Source organism: Enhydra lutris, unplaced genomic scaffold, assembly GCF_002288905.1.
Source record: "Enhydra lutris kenyoni isolate GAN:26980312 unplaced genomic scaffold, ASM228890v2 scaffoldscaffold21, whole genome shotgun sequence".
In the NCBI taxonomy this organism is placed as follows: Eukaryota; Metazoa; Chordata; class Mammalia; order Carnivora; family Mustelidae; genus Enhydra; species Enhydra lutris.
This window is the reverse complement of record NW_019154105.1, coordinates 28,833,805-28,860,296: the sequence shown is the minus strand read 5'-3', so window position 1 is coordinate 28,860,296 and position 26,492 is coordinate 28,833,805. Positions and strand designations below refer to the sequence as shown.

At 39.9% G+C, this 26,492-nt stretch overlaps 1 protein-coding gene across 1 annotated transcript in view; it reads right to left on the bottom strand.

Annotated features, from left to right (window-relative positions):
* The window catches only part of LOC111149076 (corin, serine peptidase), a 247,662-nt gene that overhangs the window by 4,782 nt on the left and 216,388 nt on the right, over positions 1-26,492 (bottom strand). Inside the window, exons 17-21 of the mRNA XM_022505983.1 lie at positions 22,416-22,532; positions 19,988-20,037; positions 19,664-19,838; positions 3,697-3,968; positions 1,298-1,431 (exon numbers count right to left, since the gene is read on the bottom strand). Of these exons, the coding sequence (XP_022361691.1) occupies positions 1,298-1,431; positions 3,697-3,968; positions 19,664-19,838; positions 19,988-20,037; positions 22,416-22,532 (748 nt within the window). The remainder of the gene's footprint in view (positions 1-1,297; positions 1,432-3,696; positions 3,969-19,663; positions 19,839-19,987; positions 20,038-22,415; positions 22,533-26,492) is intronic.

The following is a 26,492-nucleotide window of genomic DNA, read 5'->3' as shown; positions in this document are numbered from 1 at the left end:
AGATACCACCTTCCACCTGTCAGAGTAGCCAACATCAAAAACTCAAGAAGCAAGTGTTAGTGAGGGTGTGGAGACAGACCTGCCCTCCTGCCCTGTTGGTGGGAATGCAAACTGGTACAACCACTGCGGAAAGCAGTATGGCAGTTCTTCAAAAAGTTAACAATAGAACCACGCTATGATCCAGTAATCGCACTAGTGGATATTTACCCAAAGAATACAAAAACACTCCTTCAAAGGGATAGGTGCACCCCTGTGTTTACCACAGCATTATTTACAATAGCAAAACTGTGGAAACAGCCTAACTGTCCATTCCATTGAGAGAATGGATAAAGAAGATGTGTACACATATACAATGGAATATTCGGCCATACAAAGAATGCAGTCTTGCCATTTGCAATGATATGGATGGGGCTAGAGGACAGTATGCTAAGCAAAGTCAGTCAGAGAAAGACAAATACTGTATGATTTCACTCATATGTGAAATTTAAGAAACAAACAGATGAACATAGGGGAGAAAAAGAGAGACAAGCCAAGAAACAGACTCATAGTGGTAGAGAGCAAACCTCCGGTTATCGCAGGGGAGGTGGGTGGGGGATGGTTGTGATCCGAGATGGGAACTAAGGAGCGCACATGTCATGACGAGCACAGGGTGACGCATGGAAGTGTGGAATCACTCTGTTGTACCCCTGAAACTAGCATCACATTGTATTTAAGTACACTGGAATTAAGATTAAAAAATCGGAAAAAAAGTAAGCTTCTTTGAGCACTTGTACCTTTTTATTCTGCCCTGGGAGCCAGTCCAATAGTCAATGAGCATTTATTGGGTAAAAATAAAAACACCTCCCTGCTTTGGAAGGTAGCACGCTCGGCAAACCACCATGACCGGAAACCCTGGGTGTTGAAAGGTCCTGTCCGGTGATCGCTCAGGACATGCTGGCAATCAGAGGCAGGCCCAGGCAACACCACTGCGATCGACTCCAGAGACAAAGGTCATTCTGTCACACACCCTGGAAGCTGGGATGTGGGTGTGGGCTTTACTGCCATCACCCTGATGGGATGCTGGTCGCAGGCGGCAGGTGAGAGAGCCAAAGGCAACTGGAGCGAAGGGCACGGAGGTAGTGAGGGGGGTCGCTTGGGCACCAGAGAGAGTACAGACTGTGAATAATTAAACCTCGGGTAATAAGCAATCTCCGAAAACTATTCCTGAAGGGTGGCATGTGAATAATAATGAGTTTATAGGGCCCCCACTGACGTGACCACAGAACCGACTGTCCTCGCGACGCGGAAAGCAATTTACCATGCACGAGTCCACGGTACCAGACTCATAGCCGGCGCATATCATCCGCGCGGTGATGGTCTTCATGTCGAAGTAGGACTGGCACTGCTCCAGGGAGATGATGCGGACCTCTCCCTCTTGCAGCTTAAAAGGCACTGGGGTTTTAAAAAAGAAAAAGAAACAAAAGATCTAAGAGGGCAATTTGACTCAAAAATGAGGCTAAGCCGTACAGGAAATGATTACCTCTGTATACCCAGAGAACCATATTTACTTAAAATGCCATTCCAAAGACAAGGCTTGTTTGGCATCAGAATTTTCAGTGAGAAGTGTTGACAGTGATCATCTAGTCAAACACCTTTATTTTATTAATGAGAAACTGAGGCACGGATGGGATCAATAACTTGGTTAGGTAACGTGGCTCATGCTTTTCCCCTCTTAATATATGCTTCAACAAGAACAACAGCTACATGATGAAAAGAAAAAAATCAAGCCAGGGCCCTGCCCCAGATGGTGGGTTAGCCCAGCTCGTCCATTGGGTCTAACAGGGGAAGGGGGACTCTATCTTAGGTTTAAAGACTGTGTCTCACCATGTTACCATGGCCGTTACCATGGTCATTACCGGTGGAAAGAACCTGTAATTCTTTTTTTTTCCTAAGATTTTATTTATTTATTTGACAGAGAGATCACAAGTAGGCAGAGAGGCAGGCAGAGAGAGAGAGAGGGAAACAGGCTCCTCGCTGAGCGGAGAGCCCGATGCAGGGCTTGATCCCAGGACCCTGAGATCACGACCTGAGCCGAAGGCAGAGGCTTTAATCCACTGAGCCACCCAGGTGTCCCAGAACCTGTAATTCTTGAAGGGATGATAGAAAGATGTTGAAAGGAACAAAGCCATCCCTTGCTATCAGCAGAGGGAACACACAAATTCTATCTGTTTCTAAGTTCTCACGGAATAATAATGGGTTTCCTGAAGCATAATCTTTTGTTGTTGAGACCTACAAATTATACACATCATTCCCCTTTTAGATAGTGATGGTGAAGCAGTGTATATTATATACAGGGTAGCTTATGGGAAGAAAGAAGCACGTCTGGAAAATCAATATGATGGAAACAGTTTTGGAGAGTTGTTAAAAAAATGGTAATAGGAACCATCACTAACGTTATTGGGTACTAGTGGTAGGTCTGGACGTGCACTCAGCGTTTTCTGGGCCTACAGTCTTGAATCATTACAATAATCCTGTGAATTAGACAGTTGCTATTATTTTCTTCCACTTTATGGTAAGCTAGGAATTCAGGGTCAATCAGACCTTTCTCACTGAATTCGGACCCCCACCCTTTACGCTACACCATATGTGTGGTATGTATGATGCTACATGACTGTTCTGAGTCTGATGCAGATATTATAGAAACAATACAAGGAAGGGTGATATAAAGTATATCTGCTGTTATATCACACCACATTACTAATTATAGCTTTGAAAAACCGAGGTCTACAGGAATGGTGACGTCATATGTCCAACACAGCCTTCGAAGGTCTTTCATGGGAGCGCTTCGGAAGTCATTGACTCACCTCTGTTTCTCGGCTTTTTCTTTGTTGTCAATTGATTATGTAGAAAAGAAACTCAACTTAGCCCAAAACTTATCTGACTAAATTTTAAGGAACAAAAAATTTGTGCTTCAGATTGGCAGTTGCCAAGGTAGAGAGTGCGACGCCAACATCCCTCACCATTCCCGAGAGCATGGCGTTACTCTTGAGAAAGTCAGAGTGGCCAGCACTTGCTGTTGAAGAAGCTATCTCATTGATTACAGTCTTATTCTACACTTTTAATAGTTCAAACCAAATGAGGGGGTCCATTATGGGGGCTGGGAGTAGAGAGTACAGATTCTTTAATGTTTATAGGTTTTATATGTTTAAATCACCCAGGGAGCCAAATTTAATCAATTTAAATAGGGAAATAGCAAGTCAGTTTTCTTTCTGGACGGACTCACAGGCTGTGTTATAGATGTTGAGAAGACCAAATCGTAACACAGAACAGGAAATAGGACCACGTGTGCAGCTTGATGGGGGGATTGGAACAGCCCAGCTGCTTGAGAGAGGCTCCGAGAGACTCTGCCTGCGGGGCGGGAATCACTGGTAAGATGGTCTCAAGCCAGGAGGACCAACAGGCCTTCTCTTGCATGGTGGCTCCACAACCTGGGTCGTAGCTCTCTGAGTAGAAAATCTGAGGTGTGGAGAAGGATTTGTGAGGCTGCCTCTGAGTGTGGCAGGTCTAAGTACCACGAAGTACTGCCCTCTCCCATTTGCCATTTGTGGCTCCACTTCTAGAAGCGGAAACCAGAAATTGTTGCCAAAGCCTGGGAGGTAGCACAGTGGTACTGGGGTATAAAGGGAGAGGCAAGCATTGCTGAGGCTCCTGACTTACTTTTGTTGCCCATGTGCCCCCAGCCCGTGATGTAGCAGTACGTATCGGGTTCCAAGGCCTGCTCTGAGCTGGGCAAGCAGACCGGCCGGACGTAGCTGGTTTCATGAACGTCTTCGCTTAGCTCCACGATGCTGATGTCATAGTCCACCACGGCTCGGCTATAGCGAGGGTGCAGGATGATGGTCTTCACCAGGCGTGTCTGCATGAACGTCGACGGGTGGTCCAGATTGTTGATGCCAAACACCACTTTCCAGATGGCAGCGTTCTCTCGCCTGAAAGAATGAATTCAAGAGCTATGGGCATCTTGAACTCAAATTTAAATTTTGAAATTTACATATGATTTTGAAAATACCTTATTTATGTAAATAATGGCTCTTTCCACACCCAACGTGTGTATATATTAGAGGCCTTTCTATAATGGCCTGAGCAGTTCGTAAACAGGCATTCTCGTGGAAAGCAAAACTCGTGCTTCTAGAATGGGGGTATTCTGGAAAATAAAACTTGTTTCAGTTTGAAAGGCAGGCGTGGTGGGGGAAGTGTTGCTTGCTTCATTGAGTGGGAAAAATAATAAAAAGACACGAAGAAGAGAGAGAAAATTCTGGCACATGGAGAGTCCTGAAAGTTAACTGAGTAAAGTGTTTTTAGATGCACTGACTAGAATAATCCCAGCGAGAGTTCAAAAACAATGCAGTCTGAGACTGACCACTGGAAGTCGCGGGTCACCTTTTTAAGCTTTCGGCTTGAAATTTTCAGAAGATTCCCTTGAAAACTTGCCATTTCTCTGAGGTACTTGCTCCTTCTTGGAGGAATGTCTTAGCCTCGACTTTTTACTCTTCTTTCTTTTTATATATTTTTGAAGATTTTATTCGTTTATTTGTCAGAGAGAGAGCGCACACATAAGCTGGGGGAGTGGCAGGCAGAGGGAGAAATAGACTCCCCACTGAGCAGGGAGCCCAATGTAGGACTCTATCCCAGGACCCCGGGATCATGACCTGAGCTGAAGGCAGACACTTAACCAACTGAGCCACCCAGGTGTCCCTCCTTTCTTTTCATTTTTCCTCCTGTCTCCTCTTCTTCTTTGCTCTCAAGTCTATGTCCAAGTGTCCCAGGGCTCTTTTGTCCACCTTCTTATTCCATGATAAGATTATGGAATCTAATTATCCCCTTTAAGATCTCATGGAGTCCAGTGGTTTTTAAATGCCACCAAATCCTCGGAACTCCCAAACGTGCATCTCCACCCTCCCCACTGAGCTGCAAACTTAAATACACAATTATCCATTTGACACACTTGCTTGTATGTTTAATAAGAGCTAAGAATTTTCAGTGCTTCTCATGTATTTGACTATGTTCTAAGCATTCAGAATTCATCTTACAGATATTTAGTATTTATAACCATGTGGCAGAGCTGAATCATCTCTTTCTCTTATCCCAACACCATCTTCATCAGCAAGTCTTCACCACTCCACTTTCAAATATACCCTGAATCTTGCTATTTCTCCTTCCTCCGCAATCTATCTTAATATAAACCACTGTCATGTACTTGGATGACTGCAATGGTCTCCCAGTTGGTGGCCTTTCTTCTACTCTTAGCACACTGGGCCCATTTTCCTCACGGCAGCAGAGTAATCTTTTTAAAAACAAAATTAGATTGAGTCCATTTCCTGCTCATAATTCTCCAGGGACTTTGAGTCACACTTGAGATACACTGTAGACTCCTCATAGCCTCTAAGCTGACCCGCTCCATTCCAACCCCAAGGACTTTCTCTTTTTGGATACGCGGAGGACACACCCAACCCAGAGGCTCTCCCCTTTCTGTTCTCTCTGCTCCCATATGGTTCTGACCTTAACTCCTTCTCTTCTTTGAGGTCTCAGCTCAAACACCACCTCTTCCCTACTACCCTCCTTGGCCACCCAGTCTAGGTTTTATTCTGTCCCCATCACTCTCTACTCTTGACCTTGGTTTAATTTCCATCTCACTGATATCAATGGCATTGGCACAGCTGTTTGTCTGTTCTCTGCCTTGTGCCCAGAATGTAAGTTCCGTGAGACAGGGACTAGGTTGGTCTTGTTCTCTGCTGTATTCACAGGGCCTAGGAACTAGCATGCAGTGGCTTCTCAACAAGTGTTTGTTTAAGGACAGCCCAATGCATGTTGTTTCAAAATATGTACTATGGGCCAAATCCCGCCATATAGGCAAGGTCTGTTCTTCATCAGTCCCTCTACCCTCTCTTCCGTTCCCAGTCCCAGTCCACTCTGGACAACCAGAGTGGGCCAGGAGCAAAGGAATGGACGTGGAGAGGACTACAGTGTTAGTGGGGCTTTCCGAGCGGATACTCCCTCCTCAGGGGTAGGGTAAGTGAGCCCTATGCCACCTCTGGCCCCACTTGGGACCTTGTCCAACTAAAGTAGGTTGATTTGACCCACTAAACAGTTGTTTTTCAACCCAGGCTGAAGCTTTTAAACACCGATTTTCTGGGCATCACCCCATGTTAATTCTAAATTTTGGGCTGGGGCCTGGGAATCCAGACTTTTAAGAGTCTTAGATTAAAACTCACCCGCATTCCTCCTTTCCTTGGCATGCTTTTCTTCATTGTGTTCTCATGCATGGCAAAGATTACCCTCTTAGAAGGGTAGGAAAGAAGTGGCCAAGGTCAGCATTCAACCTGTTTATGGCATTGCTGGATTCTTGGAGTACACTACTGAAAGACTGCTCTACACGGCCCGCACATTCTATCCTTTTGCCATTGTGAAAAATAATAATTCTAGCACTATACAAATAGGAATTGATGTCATTCTTTGTGATATAGGTATTAGATATAGACATATAGATAGGTATATATTTATAGCAACTCCTTCATGCCAAATATTGTGCAAGGATTACAACAAGCAAGAAAGACACGATTCCATCTACACAAGCTTTAGTGAAGATGAACAATTAAAGAAACAATCATAGTAAAATGCAGGAAGCGCTATCTCATGAGCATTATAAGATGATACTACAGAATTATTTTCATTAAATAAAGCCATCACTGAAAGAACATGTCTTTCTTTTCTTTCCTTCCTTCCTTCCTTCCTCCCTCCCTCCCTTTCTTTCTTTCTTTCTTTCTTTCTTTCTTTCTTTCTTTCTTTCTTTCTCTCTTTCTCTTTCTTTCTTTCTTTGTTTTTTTTTCTTTCCATCTTTCCTTCCTTCCTTCCTTTCCATCTTTCCTTCCTTCCTTCCTTTCCATCTTTCCTTCCTTCCTTCCTTTCTATCCCCCTCTATTTTTTTCCTTTCTTCCTTTTCCTCAATCCCCTCTTTTCTCTCTCTGTCCTCCATTCTTTCTCTTTCTCTCCCCTCCTTCCTCCTCTCCCTCACCTCCTCCTTTTCCTCATTTCTCCTTCCTCCCTTCCTTCCCTTCTTCCCTTGTCATTTCCATTTTATTGTCTACAGAAGTAAGTGCATGACCATTTGAGAAATTCAATATTCACTTGAGATTCTATTATTTAAGGCATCTGAAATCAAGCAACAATTTATGTCAAATTTCTGCCTATTTAATAGCTTCTTGACCTTGTTTCAGAGCTACTAGATTTTGCTTCTAACAAATATTCATCCATTTGCTCAAATAATGAGCAGTATTTCAAATAGTTGAATACTGCAAATTATTTGTAACAAGATGAAATAACAAATTTCAGACTTAATTACTATATTGTGCTTAATCTAATTCTAAGAGCGAGAAATAAAACTGCTAAATGTTATAACTTGTACCTAGTAGTTTATTGCTACACAAGCTACTATCCTTATGGCATTAACATCACCAAAAACAAACACACCAAAAAGTACATAGGAAATTTACATAATTTTTGTAAATAGTGAGGATATTGTTTTTTCCACTTTTTCAGTGTGATGGAAAAAATGAAGTCTCTTTAATGTTTTTTTTTCCCTCAAGTCTGGTAAAAACCAGGAAAACCACAACCTGTTGTTAGAAATGGGGATGTGAGGGGCATTTGGGTGGCTCAGTGGGTTGAGCCTCTGCCTTCAGCTCAGGTCATGATCTCAGAGTCTCGGGATCAAACCCCGCATCGGGCTCTCTGCTCGGCAGGGAGCCAACTTCCCCCTCTCTTTCTGCTTACTTGTGATCTCTCTCTCTATGTCAAATAAATAAATAAATCTTGAAAAAATAAAAAAGAAATGGGGATGTGAGTGAGGGAACTGTGTATCAATGGTAAATGAGCGTATTAAACACATGCAGGAAAGAATGAGTCAGGAATAATGGCAGAGACAGCCCTGTCTTGGTGAAAGCAAAAAGGGGAAAGAAAATTTAGGGCAATATTAATGCTACATGAGTCTAATTTCAGTGCATATTACCCTTTGTGGAGAAACACATAAGAACAAGCTATGTTCATATGGACTTTTCAATGAAAAGAGTTTTGAGATACAAAGGAAAAAAGACAAGTATAGCTGCTGAAAATCTTCACCACAGGGGGACTTTTTCAAGCTGTCAGACCTCAAATCAGCAGCATAGAGAACTGGCACATCTTAAAGAAGTTTCTGCAAAGACCCCTTCATGCTCTGGGAGGGACGAAGCAGGAGAGGAAGCCCAGTGAAAATCAACCATTCACAATGAAAATGGCTGAGGAAGACGTTAAGAGACCCTTTTCTCCTTTGATTCTAGCTCCACATGGCATTTCCTTGTCTGAAAGTCACATTTCTTGTCTAATTTACTCCATGTTTATACACTGCTATAACCATGGATACACTTTAGAGAGAACATTGAGATAATACAATTTCAATGTAGAATTCTTCAATCATCAGCTCTAGAAAGAAAGCCTGGCTATGTATACATTTTAGATGACATGGAGGAAAATTTATACAAAATTACAGGCACACTGCCCTTGGTCCTAAGAGCCAGTCAATTTGGCTTACGATTTGCCAGTCTGAACCCTAGTTTAGATACATAAATGCCACATTTTTACTTATTTCAGCTAGCCAGGTTTAGAGATTTTCTATTTTCATCTTTTCTGAAAAGCATAAAATTTCCCTTTCTTTCATCCTTTCTGGTTTTGCTTTAATATCATATATTTAACATTTATCATTTTAAGGAAAGAAAATTAATATTTATAATTAACACCTGTGATATAAATCACCATATTTTACAAGTCTTACTCCAGAAATAACACAGCTAAGTGGTGATTTGGAGGCAGTTTGATTTGGAGGTAGTTTGAAGGTGACCAAATTTGCACTAAGAAATATCACACAATAGCATTTGCTGTTCTACAAATCTCACAACCCTCTTACTTTTATATATATATATATATATATATATATATATATATATATATACATATATATATTAAATGTATTAAATATATATATATATTTAATACAGAGAGAGAGAGCACAAGTAGGAGGAGTAGCAGGCAGAGGGAGAGGGAGACACAGGCTCCCTGCTGAAAGACTCCATCCCAAGATCCTGGGATCGTGACCTGAGCCAGAGACAAATGCTTAACCAACTAAGCCACCCAGGCATCCCAACTGTCTTATTTTTAATATTGTGCTCTGCCCTTGGTATTTGTAAAGGAATTCTCTTTGACACATCCAGGGAACAGACGTTAGAGTGGGGTGATCACAGACTGAATATGTGTGGGGACTGGGCAGGCGTCATAGCGGAGAGTCAAATCACTGGCTCTCCCCATCTGGAGGGTCATCCACTTCCCTGTTCCTGTTTATTGCTGTCATGTTGGAAAGCCAGGTAGGACCTGACCTTTTCAGTGTTCAAGGGAAGCCAGAGTTCTGGATTCTTTTTAAGGTATCTGCAGTTTTAAATGTTGCCCCCCCCCACCCAAAAAAACAAAACAAAAACAAAAAGGCAATACAATAAGCAAAATAAACCAGCAGCCTAGATTTATAGTAGTATGAGCTCTACTTCATAGCTTTCCTAGTATGTCTATACGCTTTATTTCAAGGGATCTTGCCAACTGTGAGATGTAACAGGAATTCTTATTCCTTTTCAGAGAAGAGAAAGCAGTGACTCATAGCAAATGAATGACTCATCTAAGGTCACAAAGGTAGTCAAGGATGGTAACAGACCAGAATGCTGGTCCTTTAAACCCCTAGACCACATCTTCACCTTTTCTACTAAACTTCTCTGGAACAAAAAGGAAGGTCCACAGGCATCTACATAGGAATCAGGTACTGGCCACGGAGACGGGTGTCACCTGGTGGGCTCACTGGCGGGTGACAGGATGGCAGACAGCAGGAAGAGATCTTCTATTTCCTGAACATATCTCCTGGGCATGATGGGGAATTAGTGACCAGCGGTGAAATTACAGAAGGTGAACTATCCTGTTGTCCAGGGTCCAAAAAAGCAAGAGAAGAGGGTAGTCAGATATATATCCTAGAAATTCAAGAATCAGATTTCAGAATGTTTGGAGAAAAACAAAAAGGCAGACATGATACTGTATCCAGGGACTCTGAGAGCAAGTACAGATCAAGAGAGAGGAGAGAAATAAAATGCCAGATTCTGATGCGGCCATCACAAGTGACTGCGATAAGAAAATGAAGAATCAGCTAAAGGGAATGTGCCTGCATCAGGATCCCAGAGCTTTGCAACCGCAAACTCTACCACAGAAGAGAGGCATGACAGTGTAACAATTACTGGAAAGTCTTAGTCATAGACTGAGCAGGGGCTTGTTTAAAAAGGAGAAAAGTAGGAAACATAAAAAGGGCTTCTCCATGAAACGATATGCAAAAACAAGTAAATGGGGAAATTTCTGTCTGTAGAAAATAATATTAATAAAGAGCTAAGACAAAACAGAACTGTCTCGAGCTTCCTTTGCTTCCAATGTCTCCATTCAAAGAGGATATTCTCCAGACAATATGCCAAAGAGTCATCTTCCATTTGATAAAACATACAGGTGTTTAATACGTGACAATGCTGAACTGATGTGTGGTCTAAGATTTGGGAGGACTCAGTGAGACATCGTTGACCTTCAGTAGATGAATTGACATTTCTAGTTCCAGACAAATTATAGTCCTAACTACTGAAAGAACTGCACATATTATTACTAAGAAATATCTAGAAGGGGCTGGTTAGGCAGGTAACAAATATTTACGAGTGGCTGCTATAGGCCATGCTGAAAAAAATGAAAACACAAGGGTGAGGAAGAAAGACAATTCGTGCCCTCATAGAGATTTCATTCTACTGCACTAAAGAATATATAAAGAAATAAGATATTCTGGAGCACTTAGAAGTGACAAAATAGGGTTATATGATGGATGACTAAGGGGGTTGATTTCACTGTAGCCAAATAGTTAGGGAAGGTCTTTGACAAAGTCATACTTAGAGACTTTAATGACCAGAAGGAGGTTGTTTTGTGACTCTACCTGCAAAAGCAGCAAGTTCAAACATCCTGAGGTAGAAATGAGCTTGGAAAATTTCAGACACACAAAGAAGGCTTGATGTCTGCAGCCCATGAACCATGGGAGAATAGGGGGAGATGTTGTCTAAGAGGTAGGACTAGATCTTGAAAGGCCAAGATGAGGAGATTTTATTCTTGTTGTAATGGGAATGGTTTTAAGCATACCTAGATCTTGGACTTCTAGCTTCCAGAACTGTAAGACAGTAAAATTCTGTTGTTCAAGCCACTTAGTTTATGGTATTTTGTTATGACAGCCCTAGGAAACTAATATAATAATGAGCCCTGGTATGATGATGGCTTAGAATAGGATTATAGCATGAAGATGGTGAGAGGTGCTTCGGTTAGAGATAATTTGAAAGAAGATCCTACAGAAATTATTATTAGAGTAAATGTGAGAGGAATTAAGGATGATTCCTAGGTTTGACAAACGAATGGATAATGATGATTTTTACTGAGATGGGGAAAGTTTCTGAGGCACACAATTATTTGATCAGTAGGCGAGGTAAGAAATCAAGTTTTGTTTTGGCCATTAAAGTAGGATGTTTATTGCACACTCAAATGGACATCTCATCTCATCTAGTTATATACACATGTTTAAAGTCTGTGGGTAGGGGTGCTGGTTGGGAAAATTCTGGGCTGGGCTGAAGATATAAGTTTGGAAGTCATGAATAAATGTATGATATTCATATTTATATTCAAATATTATATTCATAATAATATTCATATCAATACTTGTATTCATATTTGTTCAAATACGTACATGTATTTGAAACCATATTATGAGATGACTGCAGACAGATAAGAAAGCCAAGAATTGGGTCCTTGTCTTAGCTCGAGATGCTATAACAAATTACCACAGAGTGAGTGACTTAAATAAGATATATTTCTCCTAGTTCTGGGGCCATGGTTAGGTTCTGGTGAAGATATACTACCTAGTTTACAGATAAAAATCTTCTTTTTGTAACCTCATATGGCAGAAAAAGGTAGCAAGTACTCTTCTTTCTATGTGGACATTATCCCCATTTTGGGGTTTCCACCATCATGATTTAATTACCTCTCAAGAGCCTCACCTCCTAATTCCATTCTCTTGGAGGTTAGAGTTTCAACATGTGCATTTGGAAGGGAAACAAAGCCTGCAGCCCATAATAGCTCTGGAGCATTAAAGCATTCAGTGGCCTAAAAAAAGAAGAGATGGGAAAAGAGAAATAAATGGGTAGGTTGGTGAAATAAGAGGAAAACAGGAATATTTTTGATATTCTAAAATTAAAGTGAAGAAAGTATTTCAAGACAGATGTGATGATGAAATACTAAGGAGGGTTCCAATAAGTTGGAAACTGAAAAGTCACCACTGGATATGGCAAGATGGAAGTCATCAAAGACTTTGCTGTATCTGTGACATATCTGTGATGACCTTGATGAGAGCTCAACCAGAGTGGGCTGAGGAGAATATGGGAAGTGGAAAAAGGGAGACAGTGACTGTACGAAAGTCTGTTGGGAGTTTTACTGTGAATTCCAGGCAGAATGAGCAATAGTTGAGGAGAGATGGAAAATCAAGAGAAGGCGATGCAAGTTAGTGATATCAAGGCAAGTTTGTTGAAGAGAATGATCCAGCAATAAGGGAATAATTGATGCAAAATGGAAATGATGATTTTAAAAATAAAGTTTTTAAAAAGATGAAGGTGGATACGATTGTCTTAAATAGAAACAGAGACACATCTTCTACATTAATTCAAGGGAAAGAAGGGGATGTGGCCGTATTTACAGGTAATTTATTGGGGCTAAGGGTAAGACAAAGGGAAATGTATGATGGTGTCTGTTTTCTCCATGAAGTATGATGTGAGACCAATGGAGGGTGAGAGGATTAAGGGAGAAAGGAGATGTCAGGAAGTTGTCTCTTAGGGTAGAAAAGTGACTTTACTATGGAGGTATATTGGAAGTGTCCCATATTATTAGATGCTCATTTGAAAAACTCCCAGTTTCTGTGACCCCCCAGAAACTATGAGGTTTGGCACATATTTTAAGCCAACTTCCAGCCACATCCCAAACCCAGATATTTTCCACTGAAGAGAGGAGGATGAGAGAGAATTTCTCCATAGGAGGCAGCACAGTGGCAAGCATAGAATCAGGTCATTGTCACCAAGGACCTTTTTTTTTTTTAAATATAATTTTTTATGTTTTGTTAGTCACCATACAGTATATCATTAGTTTTTGATGTAGTGTTCCATGATTCATTGTTTGCATAAAACACCCACTGCTCCATGCAACATGTGCTCTCCTTAATACCCATCACCAGGCTCACCCAACCCCCCACTTTCCCCTCCCCTCTGAAAACTGCAATATGATTCCTGGAGTCCATAGTCTCTCATGGCTCATCTCCCCCTCTATTTTCCCCCTCTTCATTTCCCCCTTTCTTCTCCTAATGTCCTCCATGCTATTACTTATATTCCACAATAAGCAAAACCATATAATACTTGTCTTACTCTGTTTGACTTATTTCACTCAGCAAAGTCTCCTCCAGTCCCATCCATGTTGATGCAAATGTTGGGTATTCATCTTTCTGGATGGCTGAGTAATATTCTGTTGTATATATGGACCACATCTTCTTTATCCATTCATCTGTTGAAGGGCATCTCAGCTCCTTCCACAGTTTGGTATTGTGGCCATTGCTGCTATGAACATTGGGTGCATATGGCCCTTCTTTTCACTACATCTGTATCTTTGGGGTAAACACCCAGTAGTGCAATTGCTGGGTGATAGGCTTATCCATCACGACCAGGTGGGATTTATCCCTGGGATGCAAGGGTAGTTTAACATGTACAAATCAATCAATGTGACAGAACACATAAATAAGAGAAGAGACAAGAACCACATGGTCCTCTCAACTGATGCAGAAAAAGCATTTGACAAATTATAGCATCCTTTCCTGATTAAAATTCTTCAGAGTTGTCGGGATAGAGGGAACATTCCTCAATTTCATAAAAACCACGTATGAAAAGCCCACAGTGAATATCATTCTCAATGGGGAAAAGCTGAGAGCCTTTCCCTTAAGATCAGGAACATGACAAGGATGCCTACTCTCGCCACCATTGTTCAACATAGTACTGGAAGTCCTAGGAACGGCAATCGGACAACAAAAAGAAATAAAAGGTATTCAAATTGGCAAAGAAGAAGTCAAACTCTCTCTCTTCGCAGATGACATGATACTTTATGTGGGAAAACCCAAAAGACTCCACGCCCCAAATTACTAGACCTCATACAGCAATTCAGTAATATGGCAGGATACAAAATCAATGCACAGAAATCAGTTGCTTTCTTACATGTTAAAAATGTAACTATACAAAGAGAAATCAGAGAATCGATTCCATTTACAATAGCACCAAAAACCATAAGATACCTTGGAATAAACCTACCCAAAGAGGTAAAGGATCTATACTCTTGAAACTACAGAATACTCATGAAATAAATTGAAGAAGACACAAAAAGATGGAAGAACATTCCAAACTCATAGATCAGAAGAATAAACATCATTAAAATGCCTATGCTGCCAAGAACAATCTATACTTTCAATGCCATCCTGATCAAAATACCAAAGGATTTTTCACATTGCTGGAACGAAGAATCCTAAATTTCTATGGAACCAGAAAAGACCCCGAATTGCCAAGGAAATGTTGAAAAAGAAAAACAAAGCAGGGGCATCATGTTGCCGGATTTCGAGCTATATTACAAAGCTGTGATCACCAAGACAGCATGGTACTGGCACAAAAACAGACACATAGACCAGGGAACAGAGTAGAGAGCCCAGACATGGACCCTCAACTCTATGGTCAACTAATCTTTGACAAGCAGGAAAAAATATCCAGTGGAAAAAAGACAGTCTCTTCAATAAAAGGTGCTAGGAAAACTGGACAGCTATATACAGAAGAAACTCGACCATCCTCTTACACCATACTAATAAGGACTTTCTAAAACTGCACTTGCTTACTTTTCAGTGCTTCTGGAAAATAGCACCCCAGGGAGGTATGGAACCCAAATGTAGAATTTCTGCTTTAGTGGACACTATTACTGATGGGTATGGATCAAATGGCTTAAGTTGATGGAAAGTAAAAACAAACTGTGAATTATCAGCACAGTTCATAAACACCTAGAAATAAAGAAGGAAACATGAGGATACAACATGATTTAACTTTTAACAGAAAGTCAGACCAAGCCTCTCACTTCCTTTTCTGAGTGCACTAACAGACTGTTAGACCAGGAGAGCTGGCAAGAGCAGTGATTTTGTCTTGTGGAGAATGAGTGAGGGAGCTGTCCAGAAGGAGGAAGAAAGATGATTGAGTAAAATTAAGGGTCTAACTGATGTTGAAAGTCAGGGACGGCGCTGATATGCCCTCTTGGGTGATGTTCTCCCTCAGCTCTGAAAAGCAAGAATATTAGGACCTGAAAATGTGGTATTCACATTCACTCTTTTTCGGAGATCTGCCCAGTGTGTATGGCAGACAGACCCAGGGACAAAGACCTTGTAGTTCTCAGCAATAGGACTGACGTGATAAGCTTGGTGCACAAGGTTAACTGGGAAGAGAAAGGGCACAAGGAGAAGACTGGGGGACTGAAATCATTGGGGGACACGTACAGACCAGCAGCTGCTGTCCTGTTGGAGACAAGAGCTGGTTGGGAGAAATCACAGCATGGGTGACATGGCGGGGTTAAGGGTTATGGTCCTGTAGTGAGGTGATCATTTTTCATGTGTGTTTCCTGAAGAGAAATTAGACACTCCTGACAATGACTACTTGTGGGTCAGCCTCAGAAGTTCAGCCTTGAGACTTTTAGAGGCAGAAGAAGACAGAAAATTGCTTGTTAAATTACCCCTGAAAGTCAGTCTTTCTTCCTCAGAAGTGTTGGAAGTTTTGTGATTAGGGCATTATGGGACTTGGTCTGATCAGCTTAGTATCTCATACGTTTTTAATTCTCATTTGGGATTTTTAAATACTCCATAAGACAGCAAAACAAACTTGTCTTTTTTTTTTAAAAAACAATATAATTAAAAGAGACAGGCTTGAGAAGACCTAAAGATGGGTCACGCTGGGCCTTGCCGAAATATGGAATCACACTATGAAGTGAATCCCGTTAATTCCAGCACCTGAGAATCAGGCTTACAATGAGAAGTTCTCGAAGTCTGCAGGCCACTGGACAGGACTGTAAAATGGAATCTGTTATTAGTACACATTCAAACGAAGGCTTTTTTGAAGTTGGGCAATTTCTAGCTTTTTCTCGACAGGCCAGGTCCCTCTCGACAGTTTTCTTTAGTGTTTCATAAAATTTCACCGAGACCTTTGATATAATATCCATCTCTCTTAACTGTAAATACATATTTCTTCTCTACTGCAAGGCCTCTTGTGTCATTTCCATATGTGGTATCCAAGCTTCCTCTTTGCCCGACAGCTCTGTAAAGTTCACAAGAGACCTAAGAACTTGGCTTAACTAGCAGGTAAACAGAATTGTTCCTTTTAAAGAACTGTTGGATTTATTTAAGTCATCGTGTTTTGATGAATGTACTCTTTTTAGTATCATCTCTGCTTATCACAGGGATATAAATCAAAACTGGACAAGACATCTGGAAACATCTGGCCCCTTCCAAAGCAATAACACAGTCATGTATTTCCCAACATACTACATAGATTCTTCCAATCATTTTGGATCTTACACATTAAAAATCCTCAAGAGGGGCTTCTGGTTTGATTTTTTAATATTTTATTTTCCCTAGAGAAAATATGCACTAGATATGCACATTTTTATTTTATAATCCCTTATCACATTCTATTTTTTTTTTTTAAACATCTGCCTCCTTACTAGGTTAGCACTCCAAGGAAAGAAAGGTGTATTCATCTCTGGAATGCCCATGTAGAGCTAAGAATAGATGCTGGGACTCTAGTCTGTAGAAACAAGAGGACCAGTGGGTGAGTAGTTTTGTTTGAGAAGATGAATTATAGTATTGTTAAGATGGTTGCAAGCTGGAACTAACCTGAATGTACATTGCCTGGGGAATAATAGAAAAAGTTATGGTAAATCTAGATAAGGGACTATCATTTAGTTTTGAAAAAGAATGAGCTCAAGCTACACCCACTGACTCAGAGGGAGGTCCATGATATATTGTTGATGATAAAAGCAACAAACAAAAGCACAGACTGGGATTCCAAACTGTAAAAGTGAACAGTGGGACCCTGTACAGAATGCATGTGTGCTTGGCTGTCAAGGGACATTGGCTAGGTTGTAACAGGGGTTACTGTGAGGATGAGGAGAAAGTTGAGAGAGTAGGGAACAAGATAAAAATATCGCTAGCATGTGTTGTGATGAGCACTGGGTGTTACACACAACTAATAAATCGTTGAGCACTACATCAAAAACTAACGATGTATTATATGTTGGCTAACTGAACATAATTTAAGAAAATACTGCCAGCAAAATGCAAAATTACTCATGCCATAATGCAAAGGGAAAAGGTAGAATGCATGTTTTTGGTAGTAGTTTTTTAAAAGAAAAGGTGACCTTTAGTGAGAGTTCACTGATCAATGTCAGACAAGCTTCTCAAGGCTTTCTACAAGACTATTTCAACTGTGCGCACCAACCCTGTGAGGTAGGAACTGTTATTTCCCTCATGTCCCAGGTGAAGAAACTGTGGCCCAGAGAAGTTATGAATTGATCCATGGTGGCACAATAAGTGGCAAAGCTAAGAAAAACAAAATAGGGGAAAAAAAAGAAATTGCATTTTTTCCTAGAAATTAACCTGATCAAATGAAAACAATCAATTTAGTTAGGTGACAGAATTATGAGTTATTTTGTTTTGAATTTTTGCTATTATTTAATATTTAATTTTTCTTTGAAATAAAGTAAATATTTTTTAAATAGGAAAAAAAGTGGCATGATTTTTTTTTTAAGATTTTATTTATTTATTTGACAGACAGAGATCACAAGTAGGCAGAGAGGCAGGCAGAGAGAGAGGGGGAAGCAGGCTCCCCGCTGAGCAGAAAGCCTGACATGGGGCTCGATCCCAGGATACTGAGATCATGACCTGAGCTGAAGGCAGAGGCTTTAACCCACAGAGCCACCCAGGCACCCCAGCATGATAGTTTTTAAAACCTGCCCTCCTGGGGGTGCCTGGGTGGCTCAGTGGGTTAAGCCTCTGCCTTTGGCTCAGGTCATGATCCCAGGGTCCTGGGATCGAGCCCTGAATTGGGCTCTCTGCTTAGCGAGCAGCCTGCTTCCCCTCTCTCTCTGCCTGCCTCTCTGCCTACTTGTGATCTCTGTCTGTCAAATAAATAAATAAAATCTTTATAATAATAACAAATTTAAATTTATTTAAAATTCAAATTATTTATTTAAAATTAAAAATAAATAAATAAATTTAAAATTAAATTAAAAAGAAAAAATAAAACCTGCCCTCAAATCCTCCTCTTACTGAGAGGAGATTTTTTTTTTTTCTTCACTTTAGATCTGGGTTAGGCTTGTGAGGGCTCTGACCAGCCACGCAGGAGAGGCACCATGTGGGTGTCCGGAGGCCAGGTCTCCCTTTTGGAGAAGCTGGTTCTGGGGGATGCCAACCGCCATGGTGTACTAAGGCCCTAGTCAACAGGCAGCACTGACCGCCTGACTTGAGATGGTTCCCGTCTTCAGCCTTAGAATCTTCCAGCTGAGGCCCCAGACATTGCTGATCACAGACAAACTGCACCAGCTGTGTCGTGTCCAAATGTCTGACCCCCAGATTCTTGTGGGAACATACTAAATGTCTGGGATTTTTTTGTTTATTATTGCAATTGTTTGGTTTGGTTTTAGTTGTTGTTGTTGTTCCAAAAGTACAACAGATGGCAGGAATGGGAGAGGACCTTCTACAGTGATGGTTGTCAATATAAGGTAGGTTTGCCCTTTGTCTTATTTTTCTGCTTCCTTTAGGCATATTGTAAAAATTTATTTTATATGCCAATGTGGCTGTACCATGGCGCCCAAATATTTGGTCAAACACTATTCTAGATGCTTCTGTGAAGGTGTTTTTTGAGCTAGATAAACATTTAAACTGGTGGATTTTGAATAAATAAGATTAACCTCCACAATATGGTTATCCTCATCCCATATATGGGAGACCTGAAGAGACAGAGACTAACCTCTCCTGAGCAAGAAGAAATTCTGCCAGCAGATGGCCTTTGGGCCCCAACGGCAACTCTCCAAGTCTCCAGGATGTGGATTGACACCATTAGATTTGGACTCACCAGCACCCCCCATTCACCCTTCCTCTCTTACTGGTCTCTTGTTTTCTGGAAAACCCTAATACACATACAGTGGGACCTTTAATTCTGCTTCTCAAAGTCCTCTTCCTTCCTCTTCAGGAAAAAATCATAATCCAATAAATAGCCCATACATAGGATGACAACATCAAGAATAGAAAAACTTAAGCAGATAAAGGAAGTAGATCAACTGTGGCTTTTGCATTGAAGTGGCTTCAAAAATGACACATGTCTCTAAGAATGCCCAAGGGACAAAATGATCAAATCCAGGCAAAGTCAAAGGACAAAGTGTAGCTTACCCCTCGAAGCAGTGGGCAACTGTCAGGACCCACTTCCTGGCAATGAGGACACAGCCACAAATATGTCCACTGGGTTCACTCTGCAGGGAACACTGCCATGGCCACCTTCCAGGGCGACTGGTCCGACCCCCAAGGATCCTCTTGTTCATTCGGGCCGCAGGGCGGCGCCCACAGTCTATCAAGGAACCGGAAAGACAATGTGGGATTCACTGCCAAACCCAGCGCCAAACTTGGATCTTTGTTGTTAAGTGCAAGTTTCTGTTTTTTCCCCTGAGCCAATCCAGTTAAGTTCATACTCCATTGCTACACCACTAATTCTCTTACCTTGTTTAGTACACAGAAGAGAAATCTTACTTCTGCTATGACAAGCCTGCCTAGATTTGGAAACATAAAATGGCATAATGTTAAGCTATATATTTATCATTCACTTCAAACACTTTACCAGTGAAAAACAAGACATAGGTTCAACAGTTCCCAGAGGACATATTCTTCGAGTAACGATTATCTGTACTTCGTGCAGAAATTCTTGAGACAGAGCTATTGTCAAATACCATCTTGGAAATAAGGGTATATGGAAGATGTGTACATTTTTTTAGTTTATTTAATATCATCATAATATAATTTCACCTGGGTGGGAAAAGAAACTACTGTTAGCAAAGTCTCCCACCTCATCTTGGCTGGTAGCACCACCCAAAATATTGACTCAAACCATGATTTTTCAAAGTAGCAAGAAGAAGGTGAGGGAATTAGGCTGCTTCTTAGAATCCTTGGTGAGGAAGGAGCATGTCAGATTTTTATGCTCACAGGGAGGGTGTGGATGTCCAAACGTATTTACAAGAAATCTGACAGAAAATATTACTTCAAAAGTTAGAAAACAGATAAAGGAATTAAATTTTAGACTGGGAAAGAATCTTGATGAGACTTGTGATATTAAAATGTGGATCTATGATTGGCTGACAGAAAGAAGGGGGGTTAAATTTATTTCATGTACTCTAGATGCTGGGATCAGAACCACTCAGTAAAACTTAACAGGAAGTAACTTCAAGAAAGAAAGACCCTTCTAAAAATCATAGTTAACCTTTCAAGGTTAAGAACACGGGCCATGTTTAAACATCTATCAATGTGGCTGCACAAGAGAACTCACTTCAGGGTTCATTAAATTTCAATCACAAAGTTCTCTTTCAATCACAAAGCATTTATTCACAGTATAAATTTAAAAAACAAAAGACACTTCAGGACTGTCAAAAATACTACAATGCACTTAGAATCCTAGATTTCTCAGGAAAAAAAAAAATCCCTAAATATGTCATGTCCACATTCCTTTTTGAGGATTTATTTTAATTTCATTTCTTGCTAAATCTGCATGGAGGCATGTGTAATTATTTGTATCAATAAATTATATAATACAGGAAAAGCATGTCTGCTTTTTGCCTTCCCACAACCTAAAGTCCTGTTTCCTCCTTACTCTATCTTGTTATCCTTAATTTCGTTGTGGTATTTCCAAATATCTGAAATTCATTTTGTTTACTAGCTTATGGTCTCTCTGTCCACCTATACAGTATAGATTCCTTGAGACGAGGGCCCTTGTCCCCCTCATTCCCTCCTACAACCCCTCACAACCTAGCACTGAACCTGGCAGAAAAGAGATGATCAATAATTAGTTATTTGTTAGATCCCAAAATCACAACTTGTAGAAATAGGAAAAAACAGCAATAGCTATTTGTACCAATTTTTTTATAGGAAATTGTGGTTATATAGGATCACAAATCTAGTTAGAAAGCCAGAAGTACAACCAGTTCTACCAACTCCCAATTTACAATGAAATGCACATATGTATGTTATCTATTAAGCTTAAAAGGTCTTTTCTGGCATTTGCAATTTGCGGAAACAAATCACTCTGTTGAAAGATTCAGGTCCTTGTTTTCAAAGAAGTACTTCAGAAATTTGGCTGCAGTTTGGTCTATGGGGAAATTTTCAGGACATTTTAAAGAGAAAAGGCCTACCTTTTGATTTCTTCTTTGAAATTCTTAAGTGGTTTATCTAGCACTTATTAAAAGCTCTGGAGTCAGATTAACTTGGTTTGAGTTGAGAGCCCGTTGTGGGCTCTGAGTTTTGATCAAGTTATTTAAATATTCTGTAGCTACGACCCTATAATGTAATAACCACTAAATAGGTGTTAATTCCTTCAATTTCCCTCCATACCCCCATATCCCCATCCATGGACAAGAAAGACAGCCTTGTTCAAGGTTTCATGATTTTTTTTAGGGACAATTTTCAGAAGTATACTTGCAAAGCTACTTGATTATAACTTCATTTTGTGTCAGTTTTCCCCCTCAGACTGTCCAAGTTTGACCAGTTCTCATTACTTCAATTCCCTGCTAACTAGCTCATGTAGCAACTGTACGAACTGCAGATAGGATACGAACTGCAGATAGGAGAATCTACTTTGAATAGGATGTGGAAAAAACTCCAAAATTAGAACCCAAGTTCCTCTTCCTTCCCCATGATAGTTTCTGTAATTGTCAAAAAAAAAACCAAACAGATAGTTAGTAAGAGAAAAAATGATCTATGTCTAGAAAGAAGAGATAAAGCCAAACAGTGTTGAAATATAAAGGCAAATCACCATTCGATGGAAGTTCTTTATTGACTTGATAAATGTGGATTATCTTAAATTAGAAACAGGAGGAGGTCCCTGATGATAGACTTTTGCTCCATAATCCACTCTGCACAGCTCTTGTGCAAGGGGTCTTACCCTTTTACCAGTAGTTCATGCAAAGTGGTCCCATTGAGGCTCTCCCAGCTGGAGTGTAATGTCAGCCACAGCTGGTCTTGCTCCTGTTCCTGTACCAGTTCCGTCACAGATGGTTCTCTAATATAAGGACAAGTAAGAATGACATATTCAAAGTACAGTGATCTTTGACCAGACAATTTCATTCCTTAGTACTCACTGTCTCTCAGAAAAAGCATTGCATTATAAGTCAATATTCAAAGAGGGAAATGTGGCATGGAATGTGATCAGCAAGAGAGGAAGCTCCTATAAGTATACTAAAGCAATAAAGATCGAAATGGTTACAGCAATTGTAATCATTCTCTCCATGTCAGAACTTCATGAGGTGTTAGAATTCTAATGTATATGACGTGAAATTTCCAATATCTTAAAAATGAGAGCAACTTTGGGCAGAAATGACAAAAAGGAGAATAGTTTATCTGCCTGGGATTTTTTCCCTCCTCTTTTCTTGCAGTGCAGCAATACCTTAAAGTAAATAAACTAAAAAATAATAATAATAAGTATAGAAAATTGATGGCCACTTAGTGTCTATTTGGACAGTATAAAATTATAATGAAGTTTTTCAACATACTGCAAAATCTTCATGTACTAAAAATTAAGAAAAAACTCTAGAAAATAGAGATGGGAATTAACATTATTTTGCTCTTACCTATATTCTTAGTCAACTTCTATCAATATTTTCCTGTGAATGTCTCATTCAATCATTCAAATAAATACGGTTACACTGTATCCAAGATTTAAAACCTTAAGTTTCAAAAGTATTCAGGTTTTGTGTAAAATATTCTATTCTAAATGAAATAATTGGTTCTTTTAGGCAATCCATATTTGCAGGAAACCATTTGGACTGTCATCACCTAACGCCCAAGGGTAAGAGAGGTGGAGGAATTAATTTAGATAAGAAGAAAGAAAGTTGCCTCCAATCCTGGAAGGAAAGTTGTATTTTGCTGAAGCTGGAGGGGGGTAAAGAATTCAAATCAGATAGCCTCTATCTTTCTTCTCAAGTAAAAGGTAAGCTCCTTTGATGAAAGTTGGGGTGGCGAGTTGACGAGAAAAGTGACATGTATATGGATTCATTCCCTGGTGGAAATGTTTGGAGAAATGTATCAAGGATGAATGAGAAGATAAACGTAGAGGAAGGGAAGGAAAAATAAAATAAAATGAAAACAGGTAAACCACAAGAGACTCTTAACTCTAGGAAACAAACTGAGGGTTGCTGGAGGGCTGGTGGGTGGGAGATGGGGTAACTGAGTGATGGACATTAAGGAGGGCACTTGATGGAATGAGCACTGGGTGTTATAAGCAACTGATGAATCACTAAATTCTACCCCTGCAACTAATAATACATTGTATGCTAACTAGATCGAATTCAAATTTTAAAAAGTTTTTAAAGGCATCACATAGAATTTCCTAAGAGAAATACAGGTTATTCATGTATTCAACTACATACTTATAATCTAAATTTTGCCATCTTGTCAATGAGTTATGACACCCGCCCTCTCCCCAAAAAAAAGATAAGTGAGAAGAATGGCAGCACTCAGAGCTCAAATGAACCTGGAAATCCTGAAGTTGTAGTAGCATCAAGTTTGCAGGCTTAGTGACTTTTCTTTCCAATAACGGGATGCCATTTTTCAAAAAAAAAAAGGGAGGGGGCAGGGTAGGTGGGAAGGCACAGGAAGGGAAGCAAGGTTAGACTCCACAGCATTGAAAGAAAAATGAACATTTCAGCTGATTATTAATTTAAAACTATTGTAATCTCATAATAGAAAACAAAGGAACCAAACCTTCCCCAAATCCTGTTACTTATAAAAGAGGAAAGCCTCTAAAGAGAACACTTGATGACAGAGTAGCCAAAGAAAAAACAAGGCAACGCCCTTCATGAATGCAGTCTAACCATTTGATTTTAAGACACAGAGCATGAACCCTGACCACACTGTAAGAAGAGTTCCACAAGACAGAAATGTATTCAGGAACTTGAATGAACGGTGGGACGACTGAAGACTTCACAAAACCTGCTGCAAAATGAAAAGTTCTGTTTCCCTGACCAAAATGAGAGTCTGGCTTTCTGTCAGTCTCAGAATTTTTGTGTGTGGAGACATAGGTGAGAGGAAAGCGATTAAAAGTCAGACAGAGGTCACAAACACCACCGACGGTGTTTCTCCTGATACCTGCATCCTGAGAATTCCTTTCTACCGTCGAAGAGCTTGAGGGCCTCCTAAATCCAGGCACTTGGCCAAAAGCCAAAGGAAGATAGATCTGTTGTTTAATTAAGTCATTCTTGAAGTGGGTATTTATAGGGCAAAAGGGACTCGCACAAGGAAGTCTGTTCAGCGTAGGATTTGCCCGATGGTGGACAGAAAAATCATGGCAAAAGACACTTCAGTCTTTCAACCCACAAGGCACCTTCAGTTGCCCTGAGAAAGGTCTCCACAGACCATTGCACCTGGGATGTTTCTGCATTTCATTCATTAACCTCCAACAAGAAAGGCGATTTAGTCTGAATCTTTTAGTTATGTCAAGTGGAAAATACAAGAAATTCATCATCAAGAACAGGGGAATGTCATTATAAAAATTAGTTTTCCATGAAATTCTTAAGCCCTAGAATGCTTCTCACGCACAAAAATAAATCTTTCAGCACCATTCAGTACCATTCTATGGCTCATTAAAAAAATATCAGTGAATCCATATGGCTCTATTTCTGCCATCTTACAGGATCTGAGCATCTGCATGATTTCCTTCTTATTTTTCTTTAAATAATTTTTAAGGTTATAAAAGTAATACTTACATACGGAAAAAAAAGAACAAAAATTATACGATGAAAAAATATTCTTCCCATCTCAGATGTGTAGAAATGACCACCGTAAAATGAGAGTGTCCTTGCCAAGCTCTAGCTATAATTCACATATACATCCTCTTTTTTTTTAGTCTATACTCATTGTATTGATATATATTTTTTTAGTGATTTGTCTTGGAAGTTTTTCCATAATAATAGTTGACATTTGTCAGCTGCACTGAAAGACGAACTCATTTCACCTTATTTAATCCTCTCAACAATGCTGGAAAGAAGGCGTTATTAATCCCTATTTTGGAGATGAAAAAATTGAGGCAATAAGAGAGTAAGTAACTGGCCCAAAGTCACATAGTGAGTAGATGACTTGTAGTCTGAGGCCAGGGTACCACTCCTAACACTTTGAACACCACATGGTCCCCCTTCATTACCAGCACACTCTCTGTTCCTTTTATAGCTCCCGAGTGTTAACTATTATATGGCTGTACCTACACTTACTTAGCCAATCCACTATTGATGCACATGTAGGTTATTTCTAATTCTTATTATAACAAAAAAGCAGCAGTTAACACTCCTAACTATTCACCTCTGCCTACATTCATAATTTTGTAGAAATAAAAATAATTTCCTGAAAATAAAAATAATTTCCCATAAATAAAAATATCAAATCAAAATTTATTTTTTTAATTTAATTTTGATCAAATTTTGATCAAAAAGTTCTGATCAAATTATTTTACTTAATTTTGATCAATATTTTGAAAGACTAATGCCAGTTTACATATCATCAAGAATATATGTGTATGTGGTTTTAAATTTTATAACTATGTATATATTTAAATCATGCTATGAAAAGGTATCCGGAACTTAGCGGCTCAAATTTTGTTTGACAATTGGTATGCATTTGACTTATCTTTTTCCATATTTTACAAAATTAAAGAAATCCTGTTGGGTAGAGAGCAGAAGAACAATAAACATTTTAGCAGTGACTGGGCATCAAGGTCACTGTATCCTAAGAACGTGTGTGCAGGCATGATGTGATGAGCACTGGGTGTTATACACTTGAACTCTACATCTGAAACTAATGGTGTGTTGGCTAGTTGAATTTAAATAAAAAATAAATAAAAAGACAAGCCCAGCTGGGGGGAAAAAGTGTGTGCAGGAATAAAATCAGATCTAAACACTTCTATAGTAGCGATGAAATCATATACAGAGAAGGAAATGAAGGAACAATCTAATCCAATGCCTTCATTTGACAG